This window comes from Meles meles, chromosome 13 (assembly GCF_922984935.1).
Source record: "Meles meles chromosome 13, mMelMel3.1 paternal haplotype, whole genome shotgun sequence".
Taxonomy (NCBI): domain Eukaryota; kingdom Metazoa; phylum Chordata; class Mammalia; order Carnivora; family Mustelidae; genus Meles; species Meles meles.
In genome coordinates this window covers 55,972,847-55,999,448 of record NC_060078.1, presented here as the reverse complement: position 1 = coordinate 55,999,448, position 26,602 = coordinate 55,972,847, and the positions used below count along the sequence as shown (strand labels likewise).

General features: G+C 44.7%; 1 protein-coding gene and 1 non-coding gene across 5 annotated transcripts in view; one reads left to right on the top strand and one right to left on the bottom strand.

Moving 5' to 3' along the window:
• The first annotated feature begins 10,484 nt into the window (after positions 1–10,484).
• BLNK (B cell linker) overlaps positions 10,485–26,602 on the top strand; it is a 76,067-nt gene continuing 59,949 nt past the window's right edge. The window contains exon 1 of one of the 4 annotated variants that reach the window (XM_046026986.1): positions 10,485–10,731. In XM_046026986.1, the coding sequence (XP_045882942.1) occupies positions 10,685–10,731 (47 nt within the window). In that variant the 5' untranslated portion in view covers positions 10,485–10,684. The remainder of the gene's footprint in view (positions 10,732–26,602) is intronic. The other 3 variants (XM_046026988.1, XM_046026987.1, XM_046026989.1) reach the window with 3 other exon arrangements.
• LOC123955898 lies at positions 24,562–24,687 on the bottom strand. Its single transcript, XR_006821436.1, has one exon. It is a non-coding gene; the product is annotated as a U6atac minor spliceosomal RNA (small nuclear RNA).

Below are 26,602 nucleotides of genomic sequence, written 5' to 3'. Positions count from 1 at the left end.
GTTCACCCAAGAGATGATTCTGTTGCTTTAAGAAAGAAAAAAATGTCACACTTGGTTGGTCTGAAAATGTAGCACCTGGCACCCATATTTAGAAATGTTCAGACACACACACACTTACCAGCCTTTCGCACTGAAGTGTGCAAAGCATCACAGGAAGCTCATCGAGTTCAATCATTTATTTGTAAGTTGGTTGTTTGGAACTTGAAAGCACTTTTTCCCATAGAAGCAAGGCTATAAATGGGGCTTTGGTCCCCAGGCTTAAAAGACTGTTGCAGAAATGTCTGCTATGGAGATACAGTAATTGAGCCAAAGGGAAGAGCTAAAGCGCTAAAGAAGTAAAGCCTGTTTCCTTTGAGTGCTTCCCTGGAAGAGGGACGGGATTCATGTAAGGAGGTGGTGGAAGCAGCTGGAGGCTTCCAAGGAGCCTGGGGGTCCCATCAGTGACCCAGACCCTTGGTTGATCCACTTCAAAGCCCGAGTGCTCTTCCTCCCCTGTGCAAGGGTGTGTACCACACAGTGCTTTGGTGGCACTCCCATATGTGGGTCTATTTGTGGCCCAGAATGGAAAGGAGAGCAAGAGAGAAGGGGAAATTTTCTTGAGGTATCCAGAGTTTTGGAAAAAGGGAGCAAATGAAGCTGGGTGACCTTGTGGTGCCAGAGCTCATATTGTTCCCTTAGAAGAGAAAGTCCCTCTTTGCTCCTCTCCACAAGCTTCCTATTCGTATGGAAAGCTCCAGCCCACAGGTCTTCTTCTATGGGGAGCTGTCCCTGTTTTCCGAACTCCCCACTAGCTCTCAGTGCAGCATATATCTATCTCTCTCTGTGAAAGCATACTTCACACCATTCATAATTATTTCTCTGTATGTCTCCCTCACTTGATTAGGAACCCTTTAAGGAAAAATTAATTTAATTTCATTTTAAAAAATTTCAGGAACCTACTCAAGAATATGTGTCTCCTTTGTTTATGTTGGAAGCAAACTATGAACAGTAAAAACTGGGAACTAGGGGAAGACAGTGGGAACATCATCCCACCACAGGGGAAGATTGGAGACTGTGAGGAAGAAGTTTCAGATCAGAACCTACTCATAGGTTCTTGGTTCTCTCCCCATATACCAAGACCTCCACTAGTCCAGAACCACTTGCCTCTTGTCCACGATGTATAGAAGAAAGAGACCTTGAGGTGGGTTGGGGACATAGATGCTAAGTGTAAGCTCCTACGTTACAAGCCATGGGGGCTATGTTTTGAGGGTTCTCTGGTAGCCATTCTCCCTTCTTCCAATGACAGCCCCTGACTTTTCTGTGGGGATCATGGGTGGGCCTCTGACCCAGCTCCAAGATGGAAGATGGGTATCACTTCCTCCTTGCCTTGGTGTTGGCTCTAGGGATGGAGATGTGGCCAAAATATTCCACATGGGGGGGTGGACTTCACATTTTTTCAGGGTGCTGTCACCATCCCATTGTACTTGAAACTGAGGTTGGAGCGGCTGGAGTGATGGTGTGTTGGTAAAAGTTTAATAATTAGCTTTCAAACAAAAACCCGAACAGTCCTGTTTTGTAGTTTCTGCCAACTCCTGTGGTGTAAATACTTTGACCATGGCTGCTTTCAAGCTCCAACAGTGTCACTGAACATGGAGTTGGGAAGACTGCTTGTCTTCCCAACTGCTACATGGCCGACTGCTACATTGTCTTCCCACCTTAGAGACAGATGCTGTAGGGGTACGTAATCTCAAGAGCACAGAGATTAATAAAATATATTAAAATAATCAGAAAGAGATGAGTTTTGAATATCTACTGCCTTTGTTTTAAATATAACTTATTTAAAGCTTATTTAATTTATTTTTCAAATAATGGCTATATTAACAATAAGTTCACAACATTTCTGAAAATTTAATGGTCTTCCAAGAGCTGGTATGAGCTAGATCCAGCAACCCACTGAGCCAGAGCCACCTGGGCACCTTGCATGTTAGTTACTACATTATTGTTAGATGATTACATCATTTCTAATTCTGCACTATTATAAATAACTCTACACTCGGGAAAAATTTCTAAAATTTTACTTTATTCTTTTGAGCATATTAACATTTTAAGATCCAAATTGCCTTCTGGGATGTTTCTTTTGATCTGTAGTCCTGCCTGCCACAAGGGTACCCATTTAATAGTGCCTTTGACAAACTTGAAGCTGATCACTTCTTAAAAGCTGAACCAATTTGATAGATTCAAAAGATGGTACTTATACTCACTTTAATTTGTTTCTTAGCTTTAGTGAGACTGTGAGTTTCCTTATCAGCCATTTGCCCCTCTTCTTTTGTAAGCTAACCTTTTGTGCTCTCTGTTCACTTTTCTACTGGGCGATTAACCATTTATTGATTGATTTGACAGATTTCTTTAAATAGTAATGTTATAGAACATTTATGATGATTTCTTTATATAACATGGCCTTCTATAAATATTTGTTACATTTTACATGAGGGGTCCTCTGACTTACAGAAGAGAAAAATATTGAGGAGTTCCTGGATGGCTTAGTGGGTGAAGCATCTGCCTTCAGCTCAAGTCATGATCCCATCTTGGGATCGAGTCTCACATTGGGTTTCCCTGCTTAATGCGGAGCTTGCTTCTCTCCCTCCCTCTGCCTGCCGCTCCTCCTGCTTGTGCTCTCTCTCTCTCTCTCTCTGTCAAACAAATAAATTAAATCTTTTTAAAAGAATGTTGAAATCACAGGAGACAGGAAGTCATGCTCTGGGAGGATGATAGTGATGTATTGAGTTTTCTCATTACAACTCTAAGGCTAGCACAGGTGTGCTTGGTTGTTCCCAGTCTGTCAATCCCTGATACACCATTTCTTAAAAGGGAATTTGATTTTTTCCATTCAGGTAACCTGAGTTTGGAGCTACGAAGGTCCATTTAAGCCATTTCACTTTGGTAACAAAATTATTAAGTTAAAAAATTGTAAATAGAATAAATAAAGAGAAAAGCATGTACATTTTTTCATAAGCAATCTGATTCACTGCTCTAATTGAAAATGTCTTGACCACAGACATTGTCTTTGCAAAACAGAACACTGTACATCAGTTGGGAATAAGGAGGTCTTCATTCTTTCTGCTATTGCTTTTTTTCTGGTTTGTGGTCTTTCTCTAAAGTGGATTTTTGCAAGTCAGATCACCTTCTGGGCCTTGATTTCTTCATCTTTGGAATGCTAGATAAAATACAGGACATGATGCAGTATTCAGGACATGCTTTTACTAAAAAAGTATCTGTTGGCCATCTGCAATGATCTGGGCATTCTGTGTTTTTATTGGCTGAATCTGGTAACTCCCTCTCTAAGGCCTATTCCAGATCTGACAAACTATGATTGACTGTAAGGCTGTGAAATGTTAACCGAATTTAAAGGCACTTTGCAGTCTGGGTAATCTGGGTCCTGCACTACAGTGGGATACCACTGTCCAGAGAACCATCCCAGGGCCAGCAGGAAAGGAGATGTTGGTGAGGCATGAGGAGGCCAGGGCTCTGGGTGCAGACAGGTAAGACATGCAGTGGGAAGCAGAGCAATAATGTGCAAGAGACTGTAGGACTGACAACCACTGATCTTTTTCCTTCGCTCCATCATTTTGCCTTTTCGAGAATGTCATCTAGTTGGAACCTTGCAAGTTGTAGCCTTCCCAGGCTGGCATCTTTCCCTTGAGGATTTCAGGTGCATTTCAGGTCCCTCTGTGCATTTTCATAGCTTGACATCATTTCAGAAATCCTCATACATATGTTATTACTCAGAGTCAAAGGAGTGAGAGGAATTTGAGATTTCTTTGCAGTTATTTTCATTCTTAGAAAATATTTTATTGAGGATGTACAGAGGACTCTGTCCAAGAGTCAAGATAATCCTCTTCTCTGGGATATGTTACCACTTACATTAATTTGTTTCTGTTTATTTTCATAGGTAAGGTTTGCCTTTTTCAAAATGCTTGCCATACTTTTGTTTTTAGGATGTGTCAAACCTAGTTTAAAAGTTGAAATTCCAGGGGCGCCTGGGTGGCTCAGTGGGTTAAAGCCTCTGCCTTCAGCTTGGGTCATGATCCCAGGGTCCTGGGATCAAGCCCCGCATCGGGCTCTCTGCTCTGTGGGGAGCCTGCTTCCCCCTCTCTCTCTCTGCCTGCCTCTCTGCCTACTTGTGATCTCTGTCTGCCAAATAAATAAATAAAAATCTTTTAAAAAAAAGTTGAAATTCCATAAAAAGATTCAGAGAGTCTAATCCTTATCACTTCTGCTGTTTCCAGCTCCCTTTTGCCTCCTGTTGGTGACCATTTTCATTAGCAGCTCGTTTATCCTTCCCTGTTCATGTTTATTTTTGCAGTAAGTGTGTGTCTATAAACTTTCTCTATCTTCTTGATAAAAACAAAAACAAAAGCAACTGACACTGTCCAGACCTTGAGAATCCTGGAGCTCACACCTTTTTGTATGGTTACACTGAACTCTCCCATAAAGATGGGTCAAAATTTATTCAGCCAGACCCCACTAATAGCCATTTAGGTTTCCCGATCTTTCGCTATTGCAAGCAAAACAGTAATAACTGTGTGCAGATGTGGCCCGGGGGGCTGGCGGGCATGCCCGGGCATCTGCAGGGGATGGCCCTAAAGGTGAGGTGGCTGAGTCGGAAGGTCAGTTCATGCAGTTTTGTTAGGCATGGCCAGCGCCCCCCCGTAAAGACTGTCATGTGCTGTCAGCAAAGGGTGCCCGTGTCCTCAGAGCACCCTGCCATCAGACTTTTAGATTTTTGTCAGTCTGATACATGAGCTGTCTGTTCATCCTGGTGATCGTCTTTCTTTTCAGAGGAGTGTGAGTGAGCATCTTCTCATTCGTTCAAAGACCTCTTGCCATTCATGGTCATGGTTTTTGACCCCCTTGTATATTGGTTTTTCTTTTTTTCCATCTCAGTTTGTAGGAACTCTTTATCTATTAGAGATGTATATCTCTCTGATCTCTGTACATAGTATTAATATTAGTATTATCTCTAGACATCTCTGTATTTGTTATCTGTGATGCATAACGCAGTTCTTTACTCCCAATTTGTTCTTTGTCTTTTGATGCTGTTTATGATTTTTTTTAAATTTTTAAATTTTTTTATTAACATAGAATGTATTATTAGGCCCAGGGGTACAGGTTTACACACTTCACAGCACTCACCATAGCACATACCTTCCCCAACATCCATAACCCAACTACCCTCTCCCTACCCCCATCCCCTCAGCAACCCTCAGTTTGTTTGTGAGATTAAGAGTTGCTTATGATGTTTTTTACACCATGAAAAATTTCTTTATGTTTCTCTGTTAAATTTATCAATCTTTTATTGCCTCTGGATTTAAAGTCAGTAGGCTGTCAAATTTAACTGCGTTTTCTTCATTCTTACACTTAGCTCTGAATCTAGTGAGAGTTGTTTTGGTAGGTGGTTTAAGGTTTGAATCTAGTTTTATCTTTTGGCATCATACTGAATTTATATATTAATTGGAGATAATGGACACCTTCATGATATTGAGTCATTCTACCCAAGGATATGAAATGTCTCCCCATCTGCTCAAGTCTGCTTTTGTTTTGCAACCCTTTAAACCCAGTGCACTGCCTGGATTGGAAGACTATGAACTAGTTAAGGTTCACTTTATAAAAGATAACGGAAAATAATAATCAGTCAGAGCATCTGCTACCAAGGACTTCTGGCCTCCAGAAGCTCAAAGCCCTGGAGGCTGTGAGCCTTGCCTTGGCTCTCCATACCTCTGATGCTCCCGTTCCTTGCACAGAGCACTCTGCATCCCCACCCTTGCCTGTTCTCTGGCTTCGTCACAGCCCTGACTGATGGGAACAACCGGGCCTCCTAATTGCCACAGACTCTTGGTATCTGCTTCCCGCCCTGTTGCTGACTGGTGGCTGGGTTGTGTGACTGATGAGGAGAAAAGAGTGTTTGAAGACCCCCAAAGGATGCTCCCGTGCTGGGACATAGTGAGAAATAAGACGGATCTGAAGGCAAGACGGGGTCACAGAGGAGCATGAATGACATTTGTACTTGGTTCTAGGATAAAAGCCTCTGAATCCTTAAGAGTCATCAGCTGGGAATGTGGGCTGGGAACAAGAGTGAGGGTGGATCTGGCTACCAAGGAGTCGTAGGAGGCTGAGCAGTGATCCTGGTGAGGACTCAGGCTGGCATGAGGCCGGGGTGACCATGTGCATACTACAAAGGAGAGTCTGGTCAGCGATTGGCTTTGAGGCTGGAAGCAAGGGAGGGGGCAATGACACTGGCCCAGGAGTGGTCCATCCTGACTACAGGCTACTCTAATGTCCCTGCCAACCCGGATGATACAAGAGTAAAGGCTGTTAAGGTCCAAGCTGGTCTCCTAGGGAAACAGATCTTTCCCTCTAGGCCAACTTGACATACAGAATTTTGAGTTTACTGAATGGGTAAAATAGGGAGGGGATTTGTCTCACAAAAAGTGAAGCCTTGAGCTGCAAAGAGCCCGTGCGCATTTGCTCAGGTCACTGATGTGCTCTCGTCTTCCTTCCTCCTTCCTTCCTCCTTCCTTCCTCCCTTCTTTCTCCCTTCCTGACTCTACTCCCCACAAAGGAGGAAAACAGACAGTCTGCATCTGCCACACTTCCTTTTCTCTCTCTGCCTTTTCTGGCCTCTTCTGCTATTTTTTGCTCTCTGGGCCAGGCTTCCTCCCTCAGCTTCCTCCCAACCTGCCTCTGTCTGGGCTGTCCATGAGCAGCCCAGTTAACCAGGCATAGGCCTGACCAGCAGAGACTTGGGCCTGTAGTGTCAGAAAACTGCCAGGGCCGCTGCGCCTATGGGACACCCACCTCATCCCACCCCACGGAAGAGAGCCAGCACAAGAAAAGGAAAAAGAGTGAATGGTTTGGGCATTAGGGGGCCGGGCTTAGGGAGCAGGAATACGAGGTGGGCTTAGGTAAGTTATGTCACCTTTCTGAGGCTCAGACTTCACATTATGAATAATAATAGTAGCCCCCCCTCAGAATTGCTGTGAGGCTGACCACCGTGGGAGTAGGTTATGGTTAGGAACACAGAACCCAGGTGCTTGGGAGGCTCAGTTGGTTAAGCACCTGACTCTTGGTTTCGGCTCAGGTCATGACCTCGGGGTGGTGAGATCCAGTCCCACGTCAGGCTCCACGCTTAGTGGGGAGTCAGCTTGAGAGCCTCTCTCCCTCTCCTTCTGCCCTTCCCCTTGCTTGCATGCACAAGCTCTTTCTCTCTAAAATAAATAAATCTTAAAAAAATACTACATAGTGCCAACATCACCACTTGCCTACTTCGGCAGTGTGTCTAAACCAGCCCTAGCAGGAGTAAAGCCATCAGCAGGTGGATGGCAGAGCAGAATGGCTGAATTTTCAGTTCTGGTGAAGACTGATACTACTTCCAAGGCTCTGTAACCTGCCACAACCATGTAGTCCCTCACTGGGAAGCAATCTAGTAAAGACCATCACAGGCTTCTCTTCTGGAAACTGTTCAGGTATTTCCCCTGGTGGAATCCAGTTTCTGTTCATATGGGCCAGTGTCCAAGATGCCAAGTCAGAAGGAGCCCGAGTTCTCCTTGAATCCCTTTTCTGTTCTCTAAAGATGAGAAGTTGAGGTCAGGGAGACTAAGTGATTCACCCAAGGTCATGGGTAATTTGGTGCCTCTGTTGCAGAACTGGACCCTCTGCTGAATCACAGACCTCTTTTGTGATGGGAAAGCCCTGTGATTCTCAGCTTTAACTACAGAAACAGGCTTGGGTTTGAGTCCCAGCTCCTCCATGAATGAGTGGTGGAACTCTGAGCCAGTTACCTTACCTTCCTACAAATCGGTTTCTTCCCTTGTGGAGTGGGTGTCATCATAGGGAAACATGGAAAGCATTCAATAGCATGTTGTTGTTTGTTGTCATTCATAGATTCAAGGAAAGACCCAAGAGAAACTGGGGTTGGTGGGGCTCATCCCCAAGCTCCAGTATAGTGTGTCTTCTTACTCTCAAGTCTCAGCATGTCATACACTAACTGAGACTTAGGTGGTCCTGGCTTTGCCCCATAATTCTAGACCATCTCTTCTTTTATTTATTTTTGTTAAATATTTAATACCTACAGTAGGTACCTATATACCTGCCACTCAACGTAAGAAGTAGGACACCACCATTGCCTTTGAAGCCCTGTGTGCCCCGTCACTCCAGCACCCCTTCCTGGTAACCACTCACCTGATTTTTACATTTATCATTCCCTCCCCCTGACCGTGGCTCAGTGGGTTGAGCCGCTGCCTTCGGCTCAGGTCATGATCCCGGGGTCCTGGGATCGAGTCCCGCATCGGGCTCTCTGCTCGGCAGGGAGCCTGCTTCCCTCTCTCTCTGCCTGCCTCTCTGCCTACTTGTGATCTCTCTGTCAAATAAATAAATAAAATCTTTAAAAAAAAATAATATATTAGTTACTTTCACATGTCTTTAGCCTTACTATAATTGGAATCATGATGTGTGATCTTCTTTAACTTGCCTTTATTGCAGAAATTTTTTTTGTTATTTATCCATACTGATGCAATTACACTTCACTCATTGCCCTTGTTGAATAGGACTCCATAGCATCGATATGCCACAATTAATGTATTCTTCTTCCTGTTGATGGGCAATTGGGTTACTTCCAGTGTTTTTAAATTTTCTGTTAGAAATGGTGCTTCCAAAACAATTTGCACATGACCTTGTGCATGGTATATTCGTACTGCTTTGTTATGTCTATGACCCAAATTACTTTAGCGCTACCAGCCTGTTTCCAGCGTGATTGTACCTACGTGAATGTTATCAACAGTATTTAGAGTTCCAAATTTTCTCTAAGGTTGGGATAATCCATTTCTCATCTGTCCGTCTAGACATTAATTTTCATGTCCATTGTGCTGTGTAAATTGAGACAGAGTGTTTATTATGGTAGGTTGTTTTCCACGTGCTGTGGAAACCGTGTCGCGTGGCTTCACTCTTTTTATTATGAGTCCTTAGCTAAGACTTGGCATTCTCAATCTCCAGGCTTGCACCAGTCTTCTTGGGAAGCTGGTTATAGCTGCCAAGCAGTCGTGACAACCTGGAACATTATGGCGGTCACACTACACACCACACATTTTGCTACTGGCAAAATGTCCAGTCTGGAAAAGCAGACTCTCATTTTTATTATGTCAGACTAAATACAGTAAAAAAGAAGAAAGAAGTGACTGTAAAAAGAAAAAGCAGAAGTGTAACTCTTGCCCTTGCTTTTTTTCTCTGGGGAAATAAGAAGTTGCCAGTCCAGGTGCGAAGCAGATTTGTTGGTTGAGAGAAAAGTCAAGTGGCTGACAGCGTGCACTTTACAGTAATTTGGAAGAAACAGGTTGGTTATCATCATCCCATTCAGTGAGGCTTGATCTTCTTGATCCTTGATGACATTGTAACCCTTCCCTTCACCCTTCACCCTTCCCATCTACTAGTTTCTTTCAGTTAAGAACTATGGCGACAGGTGCGTGAGGCTCTAGAACTCCTTCCAGACACACTGCAAGATATCCAGGGCTGAAAATGAGCTTCTTGTTTGGGGAAGATAAAAAATTAGAAGGGGCAAGTGCTTGCATTTTTCTCACGAGAGATTGTCTGCTCCCTCGCTGGCCTGGCCAATTCAGTGGCTTGGCCGAGAAGGGCCCCACCCTTTAATAGCTCTGAAGATTCTGTGCCTGAACATCTGGTCGAACTAGAAATTCAGAGGCAGTACATGAGAGTGAATAATCCAGACTGACCTAGAGAAATACAGAACCTCTGTTTGTACCAAGAAGAGGGGAAGAAATTCATTTACCACTTCTACCTCTCCCAGAGCCTCTGCTGCCTCCCCACCCCCACCTTCCCCTTCTCATCCCTCCCCCTACCCCACCTCCTTCAGGTCTCTCCTTTTGTCTCTGCCTCCCATTTCCTCCTCTCTCTTCAGCCAGGACTGGGGTAACAGGAGAGGGGACTGGGAGTCTCTACTGTGTCCTTCCTCACAAAGGTGAGCGGGGCTTTCTTTCTGGCCACAGGGACATGTGCCCAGACATAAAAGGAACCATCCCTCTCATTTTCCTCCTCCCTGACCTTAAACTGCCTTCTACTCTCTAAATGACAGTACAGAAATGCCATTTCCGTATCACAGTTCTTTAAGTGGAAAAGTTTATCCATGGATTTATGCAAATGAGCAGAAAGTCCCAAAGAGACCTTTTGATGGAATTGATTATTCTGCTTTCCTTTAAGCCCAGGAAGCTACTGGGGACAGAATGACACCTGCTGAAAACAAGACTATATGTGTTTGAGACAACAGGAAGTAGTGACCAGCCAGAAGCCAGCCCTGGTCTGGTTACAAATCTGGTTATAAAAGAAAGCAGCTGCAAAGAAATTTGCATGTCCAATAGGTTTCACTATTAAAGTTTACACAACGTGGAGTAATCAGCCAAGCTGGCTGGCTACCCAGATCACATGATTATGTAGAAACATGAAACTTGATTATGTGCTCGAGCAAGTTTTACTTCTCCCTAGTGTAGGGTGTTTGCCAGCAGCCTGCACTCTCGGAAATCTGACTCAAGTGACTGGGACCCTCAAGATCAAAGGCGTACCATGCTTCTCCCTAGGAGGGTCAGAGACTGCTGACGTGACCACTGACGGTTATTCGTGGCTCTTATAATTAACAAGAAGAATGGACAAGCTTAATAAAATAACTGTCCCTGCCAGTCAGAAGTTGAGGTAAGATTTTCCCCATCCAATACTTCTCCTTCTTCTTCTTCTTTTTTTTTTCTTTTTTTTTTTTTAATGCTCTTACTGCATCTGAGAAATACTGAAATCCTGGAATACTTTGCTAGTTTCAAGGCAGTGGGTGGCAATTGCTATAGGGAAGTAGATTAAGTTTTTAAAGAAATATGTAGGAACAAGTGGGCTTATTCTAGCTGGCTTTTACCATTGAAAGATTAAGGTAGAAAATTCTGGAAAGACAGTTAAAAAAAAAAAAAAAAGCCAAGGGCTGAGCTTTCAGAGTGTGAATACAACAAACTAGCCTAAGGAAGAGTTTGTCTGATCTGAATCCTTAACCATTTTATTGTGGGTTACTACTGAATGTTTAATTTAAGAAACGTTGTAACCATTTGTGTTCATTATAGTTGTACTATCTCGTTTATTTTGTGGATATATATCACAAGTGCTTGGGGACGTGAGGTCTGTTTTTCTAGTGTTCTTATGTCAGTATAACAATTATCTATACAAAGCCACTTAGAAAGAAAAAACTGGAAGTGGCCCAAGGAACAAGAATCAAAAAACTCCTCTGAGCTGTGGAAAAGACCATGTCCCAAATTTTGATTTTGAAAATCTTTTTGTCTCATTGTAACAGCATCATAGTTTATGGAGATTGGAACTTTTAAATGTTTAATGAGTGTTTTATATTCCAACTACCATTTGAACTTCAGTCTTTCATGGGTGATGTGACACGTGTATCAAGTACGTTTTCACAAATAATAAGGAACCGGAGAATTAGAGGTTTTGCGGCAAAATGTAAGAGAAATTTGTCTGGAATTGGCACCAGGACCGCCCTTCACAGTGAGAATATGGATCTTGCACCTGGTAGGTGCTTGGTAAATGGTGTTTGAAATGAACTGCTGATCTGGGACGGGAAGGCTCCATCGGTGAGGTCAGCCATTTCAAGGGCGTCTTGGTGAGTGCGGTGGTGTGACCACCGACAGGGGACAAGCAGGCACCTCAGTCTTTCCCTTGGTCTGGAGTCATTACACCTCATGGGAAGGGGGCAGGTGAATCAATGAAAGTAATAAGTGACTGAATGAGTATAAGAAAGGAATTGGAGTAGCCGGGAAAGGTTTCATGGAGAAGATACTTCAAGAGCTAGGTTTGAGAGGGGGGTGAGACAAAAGTCTGTGAGAATTGGAGGAAAAGCAGTGAGCTGGGAGGAAGGAAATAGAGAAACTGACACTTGGGGCTGGCCTTGAGTACAGTTCATTGGTGGGATGATGAAAGTGTTCTGTTCAACAGAGACTATGGAGTAAACTCCAAAAGTTCCTGATAAGGTAGGATGTGTAGGGTGGGGCTGGCCCACAAAGGACGCTGAGGGCTCTACCCATGGAGGGGTTAGAGAATGGTTTACAGGGTTAGAGATGTTATGCCAGCAAGCTTTCTAAAGGGTGAGAGGATGGCCTGACTAGAAGGGCAGGGAGCTGGGGGCAGGGAAACTGTAATGCGGGCATTTGGCTTTACAGGCCTAGATTTGGGACACACCAGTGAGAAGGGAAAGGAAAGGAGCAGTAGGAAAGACATGCCAAAGCAAATAACAAGGCATGGATATTACGGCTTCTCTCAAATGAGTAAGGGGGTTTTAAAAAATCCTTTCCAAACATTCCATAACCTAGAGCTATAGGAAGCCTTAGAACCCCTTTTAGGAAATCCAAATGGAAATTTAAATAAAGAAAGGCAATAGAACCTGAATCACTTTATGATCTCCCCACCCCCCCTCCCCCGACCAACCCCCTCTGGACGAAGTCCAGCTTAATCACAGAGTGGTCGGTCGGTAGGCAAGATGCAACTATAGATGATAGGGTAGGAAACCAAAATTATATTATGGATAATCATATACCACATTCATCTGCTTAGGCAGAAGGAACTTTTTTTTTCCACTTGGTTACTCAGTTGTCCTTACAGAATTGGCCTATTTTGGTAAAATGTGCACTGTTGACGTGGAACTTTTCAAAGAAATGAAATTGTAAACACAATGGACTTGAAGCACCATCTTAAATCTTTTTTGTAATTGGATGGGATGGTGTGGAATAGGAAAATGAAGTCCTTGATCCCTCTGGTTTGCGTCCTCTGTCCTGACCAGTTAATGCCAGTTCAGAAGGAGGTTGCCCAACTGCAATTATTTGGCACCAGGTGCTAGTAGAAGTGAAGAGCTGTGTTTATATCCTTAGGTTTATCAAAATTTATATAAGGATTTGCTTAAATTTTTAGCCACAAAAATAGAGAGATAGTGAGTATCCATCAAGGATACATTGTGATCCTGATATAGTAACAATTATTAGCTTAAAAATTGTAGTCATTAATATCATTGTTATTCTTTCTTATTAATTCCATAGGTGTGCAACTGATATCCTAAACGTTGATCCTTGATAAAGTTTATGTTCATTTTAGTTCTCCTTTTTGGTTCTTTTGGTTATGTTACTTATTGATTGTGATACCTATGGCATTTCGCTTTGCAAGGACTGTAGACATGACGAACACCCTTCCTCCGCCTTATTCTAAGTGGCTAACACAACTGTGGAGCACAGCAGGGCCCTGTCTTGGGGGTGTGGGTCTCACTGCTAGGATGCTTGGAGATTTAATTTCACAGGCCCTGGGACATGACTTCTCTTCTCAGGTCTTGGAATCCTCAGTTGGAATTTCCAGTTCCTTGATTTTTCAAATTCAATTCTTCAGAAACAAATTCACTGAGGTGTCTGGCTGGTTCCAGTGGAGCATATGACTCTTGATCTCAGGGGTGTGAGTTTGAGCCCCAAGTTTGGGTATAGAAATTACTTAAAAAAAAAAAAAGAAAGAAATTCACGTTCTTTTCACCTTTCAGCCCCTAGCTCCATCTCTGATATTCCCTGTTTCTGTCAGTGGTATCGTCATCAGCCCTAACCCTGGTTCATCCCTGTCTGCACCTCCATTCACCTACCACACCCTGTAGTCTTTTCTTTTATGATGTTTCTATATAGTCTACATATGGCTTTTCTATCACATCATCCTGGGTAGGTCCTTATCTCCGCTGTGTCCCGCATCTTCAAAATGAGGAATTTGGACCAATTTCCACAGCCCTATCTATTCTAATCCTGTGTGATCCTTCAGACATGAAGATCATTCTCTGACCCCACTGTTTAGAGATGGACCACTTTCAAAGATTTTATCCCAAGGCCCCCAGGAAATATTTCCTGATTGAATCATTAGTCTCTGGAAGCTGTCCATTCCTAAACAGTGGGGCCCAGAGACCACAACTAGACAGCAGCCAAGGAAGTCACCTAGAAGGCTGCTGTGATGTACTTAGAAGGACAATGCAGTTGGAGTCCCAAAGGGTTGAATTTCTATGTCCAGTTAGTAGCTTTGGTTCTGGAGGAAGTCACTCAGCTTCTATAAGCCTCAGTTTCCTCAAATGTCAAATGAAACTAGCGATGCCTTCCTCACAGACTCATTATGAAGACCAAGTAAGACAACATGGGCTGAAGGGCCCAGAATGAAATTTGCCTCATGGTCAGTATAACAAGTAAATATAAATAGGAAACACAATAACCAGTATCAACCCACACATCATGAGTGACCATTTGGTGTCTCTCTTCCTACTCACCTACTCACCTACTCACTTGGTAATGGATCCAACCCCCCTTTAACTGGAATGGGGAGCAAAGCAGGAAGCTGCCCAGGAGTTCATGGAGCAACTCTTGAATATCTATGTGTCTGGGAGCATATCTCTTCTCATTCTTTGTAAGTTTAGGGCAGAGGCCAGTGCTGATGTGGGAGGGTGAAAAGAAGGCACAGGATCTAATGGTAGAAATCAGACACACTTTCCAGGAAGTACTTCTCTTCACACTGCTCACCTGCCTTATGTCAGCTGAGAATCAGCTCAACTGGGACACCCTGTGTCACTCCAGTGAAAGGAATCCTCAAATAACCTCTTTCTCCTTGTGGGCAAGCTGACTGGAGTCACATTACTAGAATTTGTTTAGTGTTTGTAGCTTTCAGGATCATTGACTAAGAAAACTCAAGGCACTTTACCTCACCCACACTGGGCATGGTTGTGCCAGGAAAACCCTAAGTCAGAGTCCACACATCTAGGGCACCCTCTCTCCTGGATCCAGTGGTTGCCTGCGTGCTATAGCTGAATGACTCCCTTCTTTTCATGCAACTGGCCTCCCAGTGGGCTGTGATACACTTAACTAGGTTTTTAAGAACTGAACCATGATTATGTTTTAGCCAGGCCTCCTACATCAGTGGATTGGAGGAGTCTGGGCTGGTACCAGATGCTTCAGGGCACACATTTACATATAGTCTCTTGATTTTCCCCCACAGAGGACCAATCTTGTCTGTTTGTTGGAGAATCTACTGTTTGGTTCATTTTCAGAGAGGATATTAGTATTGCCCTCATGCAGTGACAGCAAGGAATCTAGGTTTGTCAAAGAATATGAAAAAGAAAAATTGAATGAGGACATCTGGGTGGCTCAGTTGGTTAAGCATCTGTCTTCATTCGGCTCAGGTCGTGATCCCAGGGTCCTGGGATCGAGTCCCACATCGGAATCTTTGCTCAGCAGGGAGCCTGCTTCTCCCTCTCTGCCTGCTGCTCCCTTAGTTGTGTGCTCTCTCTCTCTGTCAAATAAATAATCAATAAATAATCTTAAAAAAAAAAAGAAAAATGGAATGATAGCTTGCTGCAGGGAAACAGAGCTCTCTGTGTTTATTAGTAATCCCCTAGAAGCATGCTTCTGCTGCCCTCCCCAAAGGCATGGCTGCATCATTTAGATCAGTGCTTCCCACCAGGAGCACTTTTGCCCTCCGGAGGACAGTTGAATATCACCATTGGGAAGGGGGGTGCTACTGGCACTGAGGAGGTAGACCCCAAGGGTGCTGGTAAACATCCTGCATTTACAGAGCAGGGCTCACAGCAAAGAACTACCTGTCCCCAAATCTCACTAGTGCTGCTGTCGAGAAACTGATTCAGACCAAGTAAATGAATTCTGTCTGGAACTGGAAGCACTTCTTCATTTATATGTTCTTACAAAGACAGTATGAGTCGACATTTAAAATATGTAATATGTATCTTTGCAAGTGATGGGCCTCTGCTCACTGGACTGATTTTCCTCTCTCTGGGATGGTTTGGGTGAGGTGTTGCCAAGGAGAAGGGCTTGAGGTGTTGGGCCTATATTTCAATGAGTTGGGTTTTTGCTTTGTTTTGTTTTAAATTAGTGTCAAGTGAAACTAGATTCCATAAACTATGTGAACGACTGGGATATATGTTGTTCTCTCCTTGGTACAGAAATGAGAGCAGGAAAGATCTCCAGACATAAGGTCATTTTGGAATAGTCTCTGTTTCTACCTCTGTAACCAGACTGGGTACACCATGAGTGGAAATCCTTAGAGCTGGGGTAAAAAGCAAATTAAGTGGTAACATAGCTGTTAGGCTGTCCAGGGGCTTATGGATCTGATCCTATGGCCAAACTCTGGACAGAGGTGGATATGCTATGCTTGTCCTAGAGCAGAATGTGTTGTCCTGAGGTGCATGGGCAGAGTATTATGGGATAAAAGATCAAGGGGTGGGGGTGGGGAGATGATCTGTATCTGTCCACCCCTTAACATCGTCTCAGTCCCATGTGAAGATCCTGCCATGGAGTCTGTGCGGCACGGATCGGAACAACTCTACCATCACCTAGGATAGGTTCTGCTGCTGCTGCAGAGTTCATCCTTTCCTGCCTGGTCTCTCCCTGGGGCCACTGGTGTATATTTTGTGTTGTTTGGGTGTTGAAGAGGCAACTTTTCAAAAAACAGTTTATGCCAGCTCTGTTGTAAATTCATCCTATATCCTGTCTCCCACAACTCTTTAAGTTCATGTTGATCTTTTCCAGAAGTGAACAGTTTGCCTGATTCTCTTATGCTATTGAGAACAGTGAGAGGCTATGTATGCGAGGGGTCCAGACTGGCGAGGGGCTGCTGTATGTGATAATGTCAGAACCTCAAGGTTCCTGGGTGACCCTAGATCCTGCTTCTGCGCCAAAGAGGCAGCAATGTCCTTGTCCCCTGTAGCCAAGGAAACCATGTGAGTCAGCTTAACTAGACTCTGTCTCTGTAGGCTAGTGATGCATTGTTTCTCTTGCTTTGTCCTCCCCATCTGCCAGCACCTCCCTTAAATCTCACTGACCTGGGATCATTCTGCTTCTTTCACGTGATCCTGTGTCTCTCTATTTGCTCAGGGTTGTTGATGTCTAAGCCTCAGGGACAGCTTTAGTATTCTCACTGCACGTACTTGCTGGAGTCCCAGGCCCCCAGGGCCCAGCACAGGATCAGAGGTTCAGAGGACAGCACACCTGTTGCTCCAGAAGTGGGCCCCACCTGCTGATTGGATAGAATTCCAGCCCTCGTGTGAGTCTTGCCTCCAGATCAAGGGAGTGGTGAACCCTGAAGTGGGAACCTGACTTGCAGGCTTCTGGGCCCCAGGGCTTCAAGGCTCCCAGCACGCTGCAGGGAAGGGTTTTTGTGCTGCACTCTGATGCTAGAGCACACACGGCTGGCAGTGCAAACCCTTTCTCAGGAGCCCTACCTCAGATCCATAGCTTCTGGTGTGCGTGAGCCTCCCTATTGGCCCAAGTGTTCTTCTCCGCGGTTTTACACACATTCATGAGCGGGCTAGTCTACTTTTCCAGCCTGTACCTTGTTCTCCAGCTGAGGGATGGCTGCTCCCACGGAGCTCCTGCAAGTCCCTGCCCCTCTGGGCTGGACCCACATCCTCCTGCCAGTCCTGCCTCACCTTCCCTTTTGAAAGGGTGTGTGTGGGCATCTCCACCTGCAGGCTTATTTTCGACTGGATGTTTTTCCAACCCTTCAACAGCATTCTGGTCTAGACCCCCAAGGAGGCCATCTCCCCAGTCCAGCAGGCCTTGGTTTCAGTGCTCGCTGAATTCAAAAGCCAGACAAGGAAGCAGCTTAAGGAGTAGGTTGCTTCTCCTTGATGAGCCACACCTCTCTGGTGTGGCCACTTTCCTGAGAAAGGATCGCATCACCCCAGGGGTGTCCTTATCTCCCAGCAAGCTAGCTTTCGGTTTTACCCCCATGGAGCCATAGAGGGGATGTGCAGCCAAGATCCTTGAGCTCCCGAGAAGGGTGGTCATGCAGCTACACAGGCCCCATGCTCCCAGAGCCCCCCACTTAGTTGAACGCTCTGCTCTTGCTGTCCTATAAGTCTTAATAATTTTGGACAAGGGGCCCTGCCTTTTTATTTTACACTGGGCCCTAGAAATTATGTAGCCAGTGCTGGCCATAGGTTCTCTGAGCCTGCTCCCCCTGCTCTAAGTAAGGACACAGATATCAGTGGGGAAGCTCCTGCTCAGATCACAGAGGTTTCCTGGCAAGGACCTGAGAGGCCTTCTCTTTAGCTCCTTTATTTTGGAGGCAAGAAGGCTGAGGTCCAGAGAGGGGAAGTTCCTATCCAAGCCCACACCAACAGAGCCCACTCCAGAACCACATCTCCTTGTTTGCCTGGGAGGAGAGGGGAGAGCATCCACCACCCTGCCCCCCCACCCCCGATTTATTAACCCTGTATCACTCACTGGCCAATCAGCTCAGTCTAGCTTAGTGTATATTCTATATTTTCCCTAGGCATTTTTTTTAAAACTAAAAGGCAACTAATTCGCTGGTGAGAAACCCCAGTGAAGCCCTGCAGAGCCATGCCCATCAGGATTTCAGGCTTTGATGTGTTTCCCAGTCCAGACTTGAATTCCATGCTGACCCAGGCACGTCTGGTGTTTATGAATACGTATTTTTCAAAGAACGCTCCCACAATAGTTCATGTCATCTGAGAGAGAGTTGTAATTATAAAGAGAAGAGTTGGTCTTACACATAGACTGAACATAGAGGACTAGTGTGGTATAATTGAAGAAGGGCTCAGAAAGGTGTTTTTGCTGTACTGGAAAGATGATCTTTGAAATCAGGCAAGCCTGGGTTAGAATATTCTCTGTACTTCCTACCTCATGGTCTTTGAGAAGGTCACTTAATCCCTTTTTGCCTCAGCTTTTCCATCTGGAAAATAATATCCTATATCCTATATTATTAAATTATTAATATCCTATATTATTAAAACAATATGTAACAGGCGGTGTGTCCCAGAATTATGGTTCAAAATTAAACCTCGCTAAGGGTAATAGTCCAAGGCATCAAGTCAGTGTCTGTCCCCAGCGTCCCTGTGACTGGAGGGCAGATTGCTGGGCTCTTCTCTCCCACACAGAGGTGGCTCGGTCAACAGCTGCTGGGCAGAGAGAAAGAGGCACTGTTCAGGAAGAAACTGGCGATAAGGAGGGAAAGGTCAGAAGAGGGAGACCATCGCTAAGCCGAGGGAGCTGGGGCTGGAGGTCTGTGGCTAAGCATGTTCCCTGGAGGGTGCAGACCTGAGCTCAAAGGTGGAAAGAAGTGTCCTCCCCATCCAATTTGTTGTTTTTGTTGTTGACTTTTTAACTTCACTAGGTTCAAAGTATAAAAATCCGAAGGTAGACGAATCATCTCTTATGCACGTGAGGAATGTGCACAGTCGATCCCCAGCAGGAAGGACACAGTCATTTTATTCCAGTGCAAATCACTGTGATGGAGTAAAATACAAACATGAGAAATATATTTTCAAAAAGAAAATGCCAGATGTAATACAGAATCCTTGGAAAACTGGCACCTTGATGTCTGTGTGACTGTTTTGCCTTTTATACTGTCTTTACAGCCTTTTCAGGGTCAAAGTTATTTTTTTTTCTTTACAATAGAAGGTCTTTTCATTTCCTATCATCTCCATATTCAAAAATGATCACATTTGCAAATGAGTTACAGACCACTGGGCCTAATATACCTGATGAATGCTGAAAACAACCTCTCAACATCATTAAAACAAGAGCAATTTGGGCAAATACCTCCAAATAAAATGGGGAAAAAGCTGCTTTGAAACCGCTAATGAGGGACACCTGGGTGGCTCAGTCTGTTTAGCATCTACCTTCTGCTCAGGCTCAGGTCGTGATCCCAGGGTCCTGGGATTGAGTCCTGCCGAGCAAGGAGCTTGCTTCTCCCTGGGCCTCTCTGCCCACCACTCACCCTGCTTGTGTGCTCACTCTCTCTTTCTGACAAATAAATACAATCCTAAAAAAAAAGAAAAAGAAAAGAAAGAAGCTGCTACTGACCATTTTACATGCATGAGATTTCCTTTTGGGGTGATGCAAACCTTTGGCAACTAGACAGTGTGGTGGTTGTGAGCATTGTGAACTTCCTGAAGGTTGCTGCCTCATATACTTTGAAGTGGCTGAAATGGTGAATTTTACATTAGGTGTATATTATTGCAATAAAAAAATTGATAATGAAGTTATTTTCCATTCCTACCATAAAATATTATATTTTGGAGACCCACGATCGTATTTTTGTTTGACAAATTAGATACGGTTTCAAAGTGTTTTTTAATGTATTATTAATAAGTGCTTCTGGATGGTTTTTAAGAATTGCAATGGTTCTTTTCCACTTCAATCCCTACACCTGATAGTCCCCAATATCTCTTTTTACTTAGATCTCAGTGAAATGAGCTTAACTGAGTAATTTTTTCAAGGTATTGGAAATACTGTTCCTCAAAATCACTCTTTACTCCCTGAAAATATCTTTGCTTTTAGCTATTGAAATGGATGCCCAGAAAAGTGGGTGGCAATATCATATTCTACCACATAGACATAGATAAGACTCATTTTTTTCCCCCATCAAGGTTGATCTTTAAAGGAACAACCTAAAATTCTTTTTTTTTTTAAATTTTATTTATTTACTTGACAGAGATCACAAGTAGGCAGAGAGGCAGCTGGTTGGGGGGTGGGTAGGAAGCAGGCTCCCTCTGAGTAGAGAGTGCGACATAGGGCTAGATCCCAGGACCCTGAGACCATGACCTGAGGTGAAAGCAGAGGCTTTAACCCACTGAGCCACTCAGGTGCCCCACAAGCTCAAATTCTGAAAAACACATTCCTTCTCTAGTATCACATAGGCTTACCTTTTCAGCATTTTCTGAATCGTGATTAAAATTACGCGTCATGGGGCACCTGGGTGGCTCAGTGGGTTAAAGCCTCTGCCTTCGGCCCAGGTCATGGTCCCAGGGTCCTGGGATCGAGCCCCGCATCGGGCTCTCTGCTCAGCGGGGAGCCTGCTTCCTCCTCTCTCTCTCTGCCTGCTTCTCTGCCTACCTGTGATCTCTGTCTGTCAAATAAGTAAATAAAATAATAAAAAAATTAAAAAAAAATTACGCGTCATATCGTCTTACAGATTTATTGTTTAGGAGTCATCGTCCCACATGGTAATTTTCCTGCTGGTAAGGAGAGACCGTGAACATAGCAAAATTTATGCCATGTGCACTGTGTTAGAACCAAGAGTGTACCAAAGCTGAGCACGATGACAGGATTAAATAACATGATCTCTGGGGACTCTTCCAAACTGACAGTCTGTCATCTGTGGATACAGGAGCCTCCTGGAACTTTTTGGGGGTTTGTAATTTGCTTGTGTATTATTTTGGGGAAGAGATTTCCCTTTACCTAACCCCTCCCTGCTCCACGACTGGCTAAGCGCAGACACAAGCAAGGTTGCCTCAGGGCCCAGAGGAAGGAAAGGGCTGCATCCCTGGAGGCCCCGAAAACCAGGAAGAGGGAAGAGCTGTGACAGATTCTACTGCCACACTAAGTTTTTAAAAACTAGTTTAGCATATTTTCTTTGCCATCTCAGCAGTCTCAGGATGCCACATCCCACGCCTAGCTGTCTCTGATAGAAGAGAGAGTGCCAGGATCTTTTTTTAAAAAGGATTCAGGGTATCAGTAGGATCATCCCTGCTCCTGCTTATGCCAAGTCAACCCAGTTTGTGCCTGCTCATGACCCAGACCAGCAGTTCAGACATGCCAAAGACGACCACAAAATACTTGCAGATCTCGGTAGGAAAAAGAAGGAAAGAAATGGTAGAGTGTTTGGGGAAACTTGAAGTTACTTTCTCTAGTTAATGGGCAGTTAAGAAGTCTGACAGCGAGATGCTCACAGGTAGGGGTACTCCACTCCAGGGCTCCTAGGTGGTCTTTCTGACTAGGGTGCTGAGAAGGGATGCATGGGGACATGGTGTTCAAGTCTCTCTCCATGAGTCCAGCCACTCTGCTTCTCGACATGTCCCAGACCCCAGAGGGCCCCCGACCACATTCCCAACCTCCCTAACTACTCTCTCCCTTCCTCTTTGTTCTCTGCCCCTCCCTAAAGACAGAAAAGGCCCATAGGAGCCTGTGCTGCCCTCTGGCAACTGTCAGCTCTTGGGGACCAGCAGCAGGGCAGTAGTGGGGCACATGTGTCCCCAGTAAAAACTGCTTCATTGGGAGCAGAATTGGAGGTCTTCTCTAGGGACAGAGAGACAGAAGTGCCCAAAGAGGCATGTGCTGAAGCCCATCGCCTGCCCGGGGGAGGGGTCAGGCTGAAATCAGCCAGCACAGGTTATCCAGGGCTGGGTGGGAGCATGGGCCCTGGGGTCAAAAGCCCTGGTTTTGAATCCCAGCTCTCATTTACTAAGTGTAGGACCTGAGGCAAATTACTTAACTTCTCTGAACAAATATTTTCTCACCTACAAAAACTGAGATCATCACAGCAATGTGAATATACAATGTGTATGTGAATACACTGGGGATCCAGACACTTAGAGGCAATTAAGATGATACATTTTATGTCATGTGGTTATTTTTTCATCACAGTTAACAATGAGGATAATAAAAGGAACTATGTCACAATGTTTTGAGGGTTAACTGAGGCAGTGCATGCAAAGCACCTGGCACATAACACATGCTCACTAAACACTGGCTTCTCCTGCCGTTGTGGAGTCTGACCACCTGCACGGCTTCCCGGGCTGGGACTGTAACCGTGGGTTGTGCGCTATGGCCCAAGAAGGCAGAACAGTCCCTACCATGGAAAAGCTGAACCTCTGGAAGGACCCTCAAGCTGTGTGTGGAAAGGGAAAGAACAGGGTGTGATGGAAAGAACTGGGGGAATCTTTAGCTAATCAATCTTGGGGGCAATGGCCACATTTCTCTACAACTTAGTTTCCTCCCTTATAACAAGAGGGGATTGACCCAGGATATTCCTAAAGTCTCTTCCACTGCCCAATATCTGTGACTACCTTAATGACAGGCAAACCTAGGAGTCAGGGTTCCCAAGCTATGTAGTCTGAAACAAGCATCATGATCTCTCTGGGCCTAGGGATCTACATCTGTGAAATGGGGCAGGGGTGCTAACTCAACTTTGGGAGGCTTCCTCTACCATAGAAGGGGCTGCCAAAACTTCTGTGCCATCTCCAGCTCAGACTCACTTTCTAGAAGGAAGAAGCCCGCTGGGCTGCTGAATTTGCAAATCTAAATATAGCATCCATGATGCCAGAGTATTATAAATCCAGCATAGATAGAAGTAGAATACAGAGCTGTGGAAGACCTGGGCGTCCATGTAATCCAGTCTTCTCAGTTTACAAGAGAAAATGAGGCACTGAGTGACGGCAAGAATTGCTCCGATGGGTACAACCAGGAATCAGCAGCAATTGGAGTAGAATCCACCTCTTTGGACTCTGGTCCTATGTGGCCTCCTTCCTGTGCCCAAGAAATTATCTGGAAGGGGGAAGGAGCCACTTAAGCTGGGCCTTGGGCTGAGGGGATGGAATGAGAACAATTGTGGGTTCATAGCATTGGGTTAATTAGGTCTAAAAATGCTGGTTGGGTCCAAATTGTGAAAGCCTTTGAATGCCAAGCAAATGAGTTCATACTTCATCATGCGGGAAATGGGGAGACCTTGAAGTGGGGCATCGTGGGGCACCATGATGAATAAGGGCAATGTAAGAAAATGCATTTGGAGGAAGGGAGAGATGGAGGGAGACCGGAGGGGCAGCCACGGGCATCATCATTGCCATGGGATCACAGTGGCTGTGACTGCAGGGGCAGGCATGAAGAGACAGAGACAGATAAGGTCATCTAGAGGTGAACTGACACAACTGATGATGGGAGATAAACAGTCAGACAGAAACGAAAGGGTCCCAACAAAGCCCAGAGGTTTCAAACCTGAGGATCCAAGGGTACCAGATTATAAATTCTCTTCTTATTCTCTTCCTTGTCTTCTTAGTCTCTTCCTTATCAAAAGCCTTCAACTTTTTATAATATACTTGTGTTGAAATTTTAACAGCAAAAATAAAGTATACTATAGAAATGATGAGTAGCATCCTAAAAAGAAATTCTGAGTCAATGAGAGGAGATCATTTAAACAGCTTAGAAAGGAGAAAGTCAGACAAAGGATCAGCAGACCCGATGATGGTTATGTTTTTTTTTTTGTTTTTTTGTTTTTATTTTTTCAACGTAACAGTATTTGTTCTTTTTGCACAACACCCAGTGCTCCATGCAATACGTGCCCTCCCTATTACCCACTACCTGGTTCCCCCAACCTCCCACCCCCGCCCCTTCAAAACCCTCAGGTTCTTTTTCAGAGTCCATAGTCTCTCATGGTTCATCTCCCCTTCCAGTTTCCCTCAACTCCCTCTCCTCTCCATCTCCCCATGTCCTCCATGTCATTTGTTATGCTCCACAAATAAGTGAGACCATATGATACTTGACTCTCTCTGCTTGACTTATTTCACTCAGCATAATCTCTTCTAGTCCCGTCCACGTTGCTACAAAAGTTGGGTATTCATCCTTTCTGATGGAGGCATAATACTCCATTGTGTATATGGACCACATCTTCCTTATCCATTCATCCGTTGAAGGGCATTTTGGTTCTTTCCACAGTTTAGCGAAAAAACGTTGGTTAGATGCCACGAAGTAGGTGGCAATGCCTTAACCGTATGCGTGTTGTCAGGCCCGAGGGCCTCTTCCATCCTTGTCAAGGGGAGTGCTAACCTTCTCTCCTTTCATACAACACGATGATGATTGTGTTTTTTAAAAAATTCATTCATTGTCGGGGCGCCTGTGTGGCTCAGTGGGTTAAAGCCTCTGCCTTTCGCTCAGGTCATGATCCCGGGGTCCTGGGATCGAGCCCTGCATCGGGCTCTCTGCTTGGCAGGGAGCCTGCTTTCTCCTCTCTCTCTCTGCCTGCCTCTCTCCCTACTTGTGATCTCTATCTCTCAAATAAATAAATAAAATCTTAAAAAAAAATTCATTCATTGTGTACAGTAGTTAAGAGAGGACGTATTTTCTTCTCTTCTATATGTATATCAAGAAAAATGTTAGAGAGATTGCTATTCCAGAATGATCTTAGGAACATATATTTTGGAGGGACTGGCCAGTTATGAGGAGAGCACAGATATTCTAAGGTACCAGACCAAGTAGACATAGCTAATTCACAGGAAAGAGCCAGCCGTCAGTGGAGTGCCAGGAGCTTCCAATGAGTAACTCTGAGTCAAGAGAAAAGGGCAGGATTATTCATTCTGGAGACCCAAGGAGCTTCTGCAGGCTCTTGAGGAGGGCGTGGCCTGGTGGAAGCTGGGGTTTAGGAACAGGAGCTGAGAAGGGCCCTCACAAGGCCTCACACACAGAGGACCAGTCCCACTGATACTGAAAACATGAAACTCCAACCCATCCTTGGTTAAGATTTGGGGAGGAAGAAGAAGGAAGGATTTATCTGCTTCTTTTTTTTTTTAAGATTTTATTTATTTATTTGACAGACAGAGATCACAAGTGGGCAGAGAGGCAGGCAGAGAGAGAGGAGGAAGCAGGCTCCCTGCTGAGCAGAGAGCCTGATGCGGGGCTTGAGCCCAGGACCCCGGGATCATGACCCAAGCCGAAGGCAGAGGCCCCAACCCACTGAGCCACCCAGGCCCCTTATCTGCTGTTTTGTTTGCAAAGAGTCTCTTTCATCTGAGACCCTCCTTTAATCCATTCCTAAATCCAGATTAAGCAAGGATTTTTCTCTGATGAACACGGCTTTTCATTCCACCTTTCCTGAAGAGATAGAAGTACAAAACCCCTCTAAAACCTGCCTTTCATGATCCTCTGTGAATGTATTAAGGAGCTAAAAGGAAAACAAGATGTTTTATGATCCTTTTATTTTTTTTTCTACTACATTTCAAAAAATATACTTCTTGGGGATAGTACCATCTTTTAAGTCATCTCCTGTCTTTAATAAAAATTATCGGAAAGGTATAGTTTTTGGCAATTTGGCCAAACTATCCATGTGCAGCTGCCTTCCCAGTGGTCCCTTAGTGCTGATGGAGCCTTGCGTCCAGTCCACCAGTCTACCCTTCCTGCATCTGTTCTGCCCCTCCCCATCCTGGGGCTGCTCTCAGCCTGCAGACATCTTTCTGAAGGGCGGTCAGCATCTATGGATTCCTCTCCTCATGCTGTCTTAGCTGGTGGGTCTTCCCTGCACAATCTACAAATGGTAACACTGCCAGTGGTTCTCGACCTTGGCCACACATCAGAATCACCTGAGAGCCACACAATGGCGTGGCGGGTGGGTGTGGAGGTGGGGTTTGGGTATGAGGACTATTAAAAGCACCCTAAGTGACTCTAATGTGTAGCCAAAATCAAGACGCCCTCCTCCTCATCGTCATCCTCCAAGAAGAAGATGTATAGACACTGCCCATTGATGTAATCTCTGACCTTCAATTCAAAAAATACTCAGTGAAAAAAGCTGGGCTGTTTGTGTTTAGCTCCTAGAGCTGGAGTCCCCACTCTGATGCCAGGTTGCCAGGGAACAGAAGGCAGACAGATAGAAAGTATCTCTGTGTCAGATTTGTATTGATCTGAGCATCCACAAAGGTAAAAACCTGGTCGTCAGCACCCACGGCTCATTCTTTCTGCTCTTTCTCCCTATTAAGAGCAGACATCACACCACT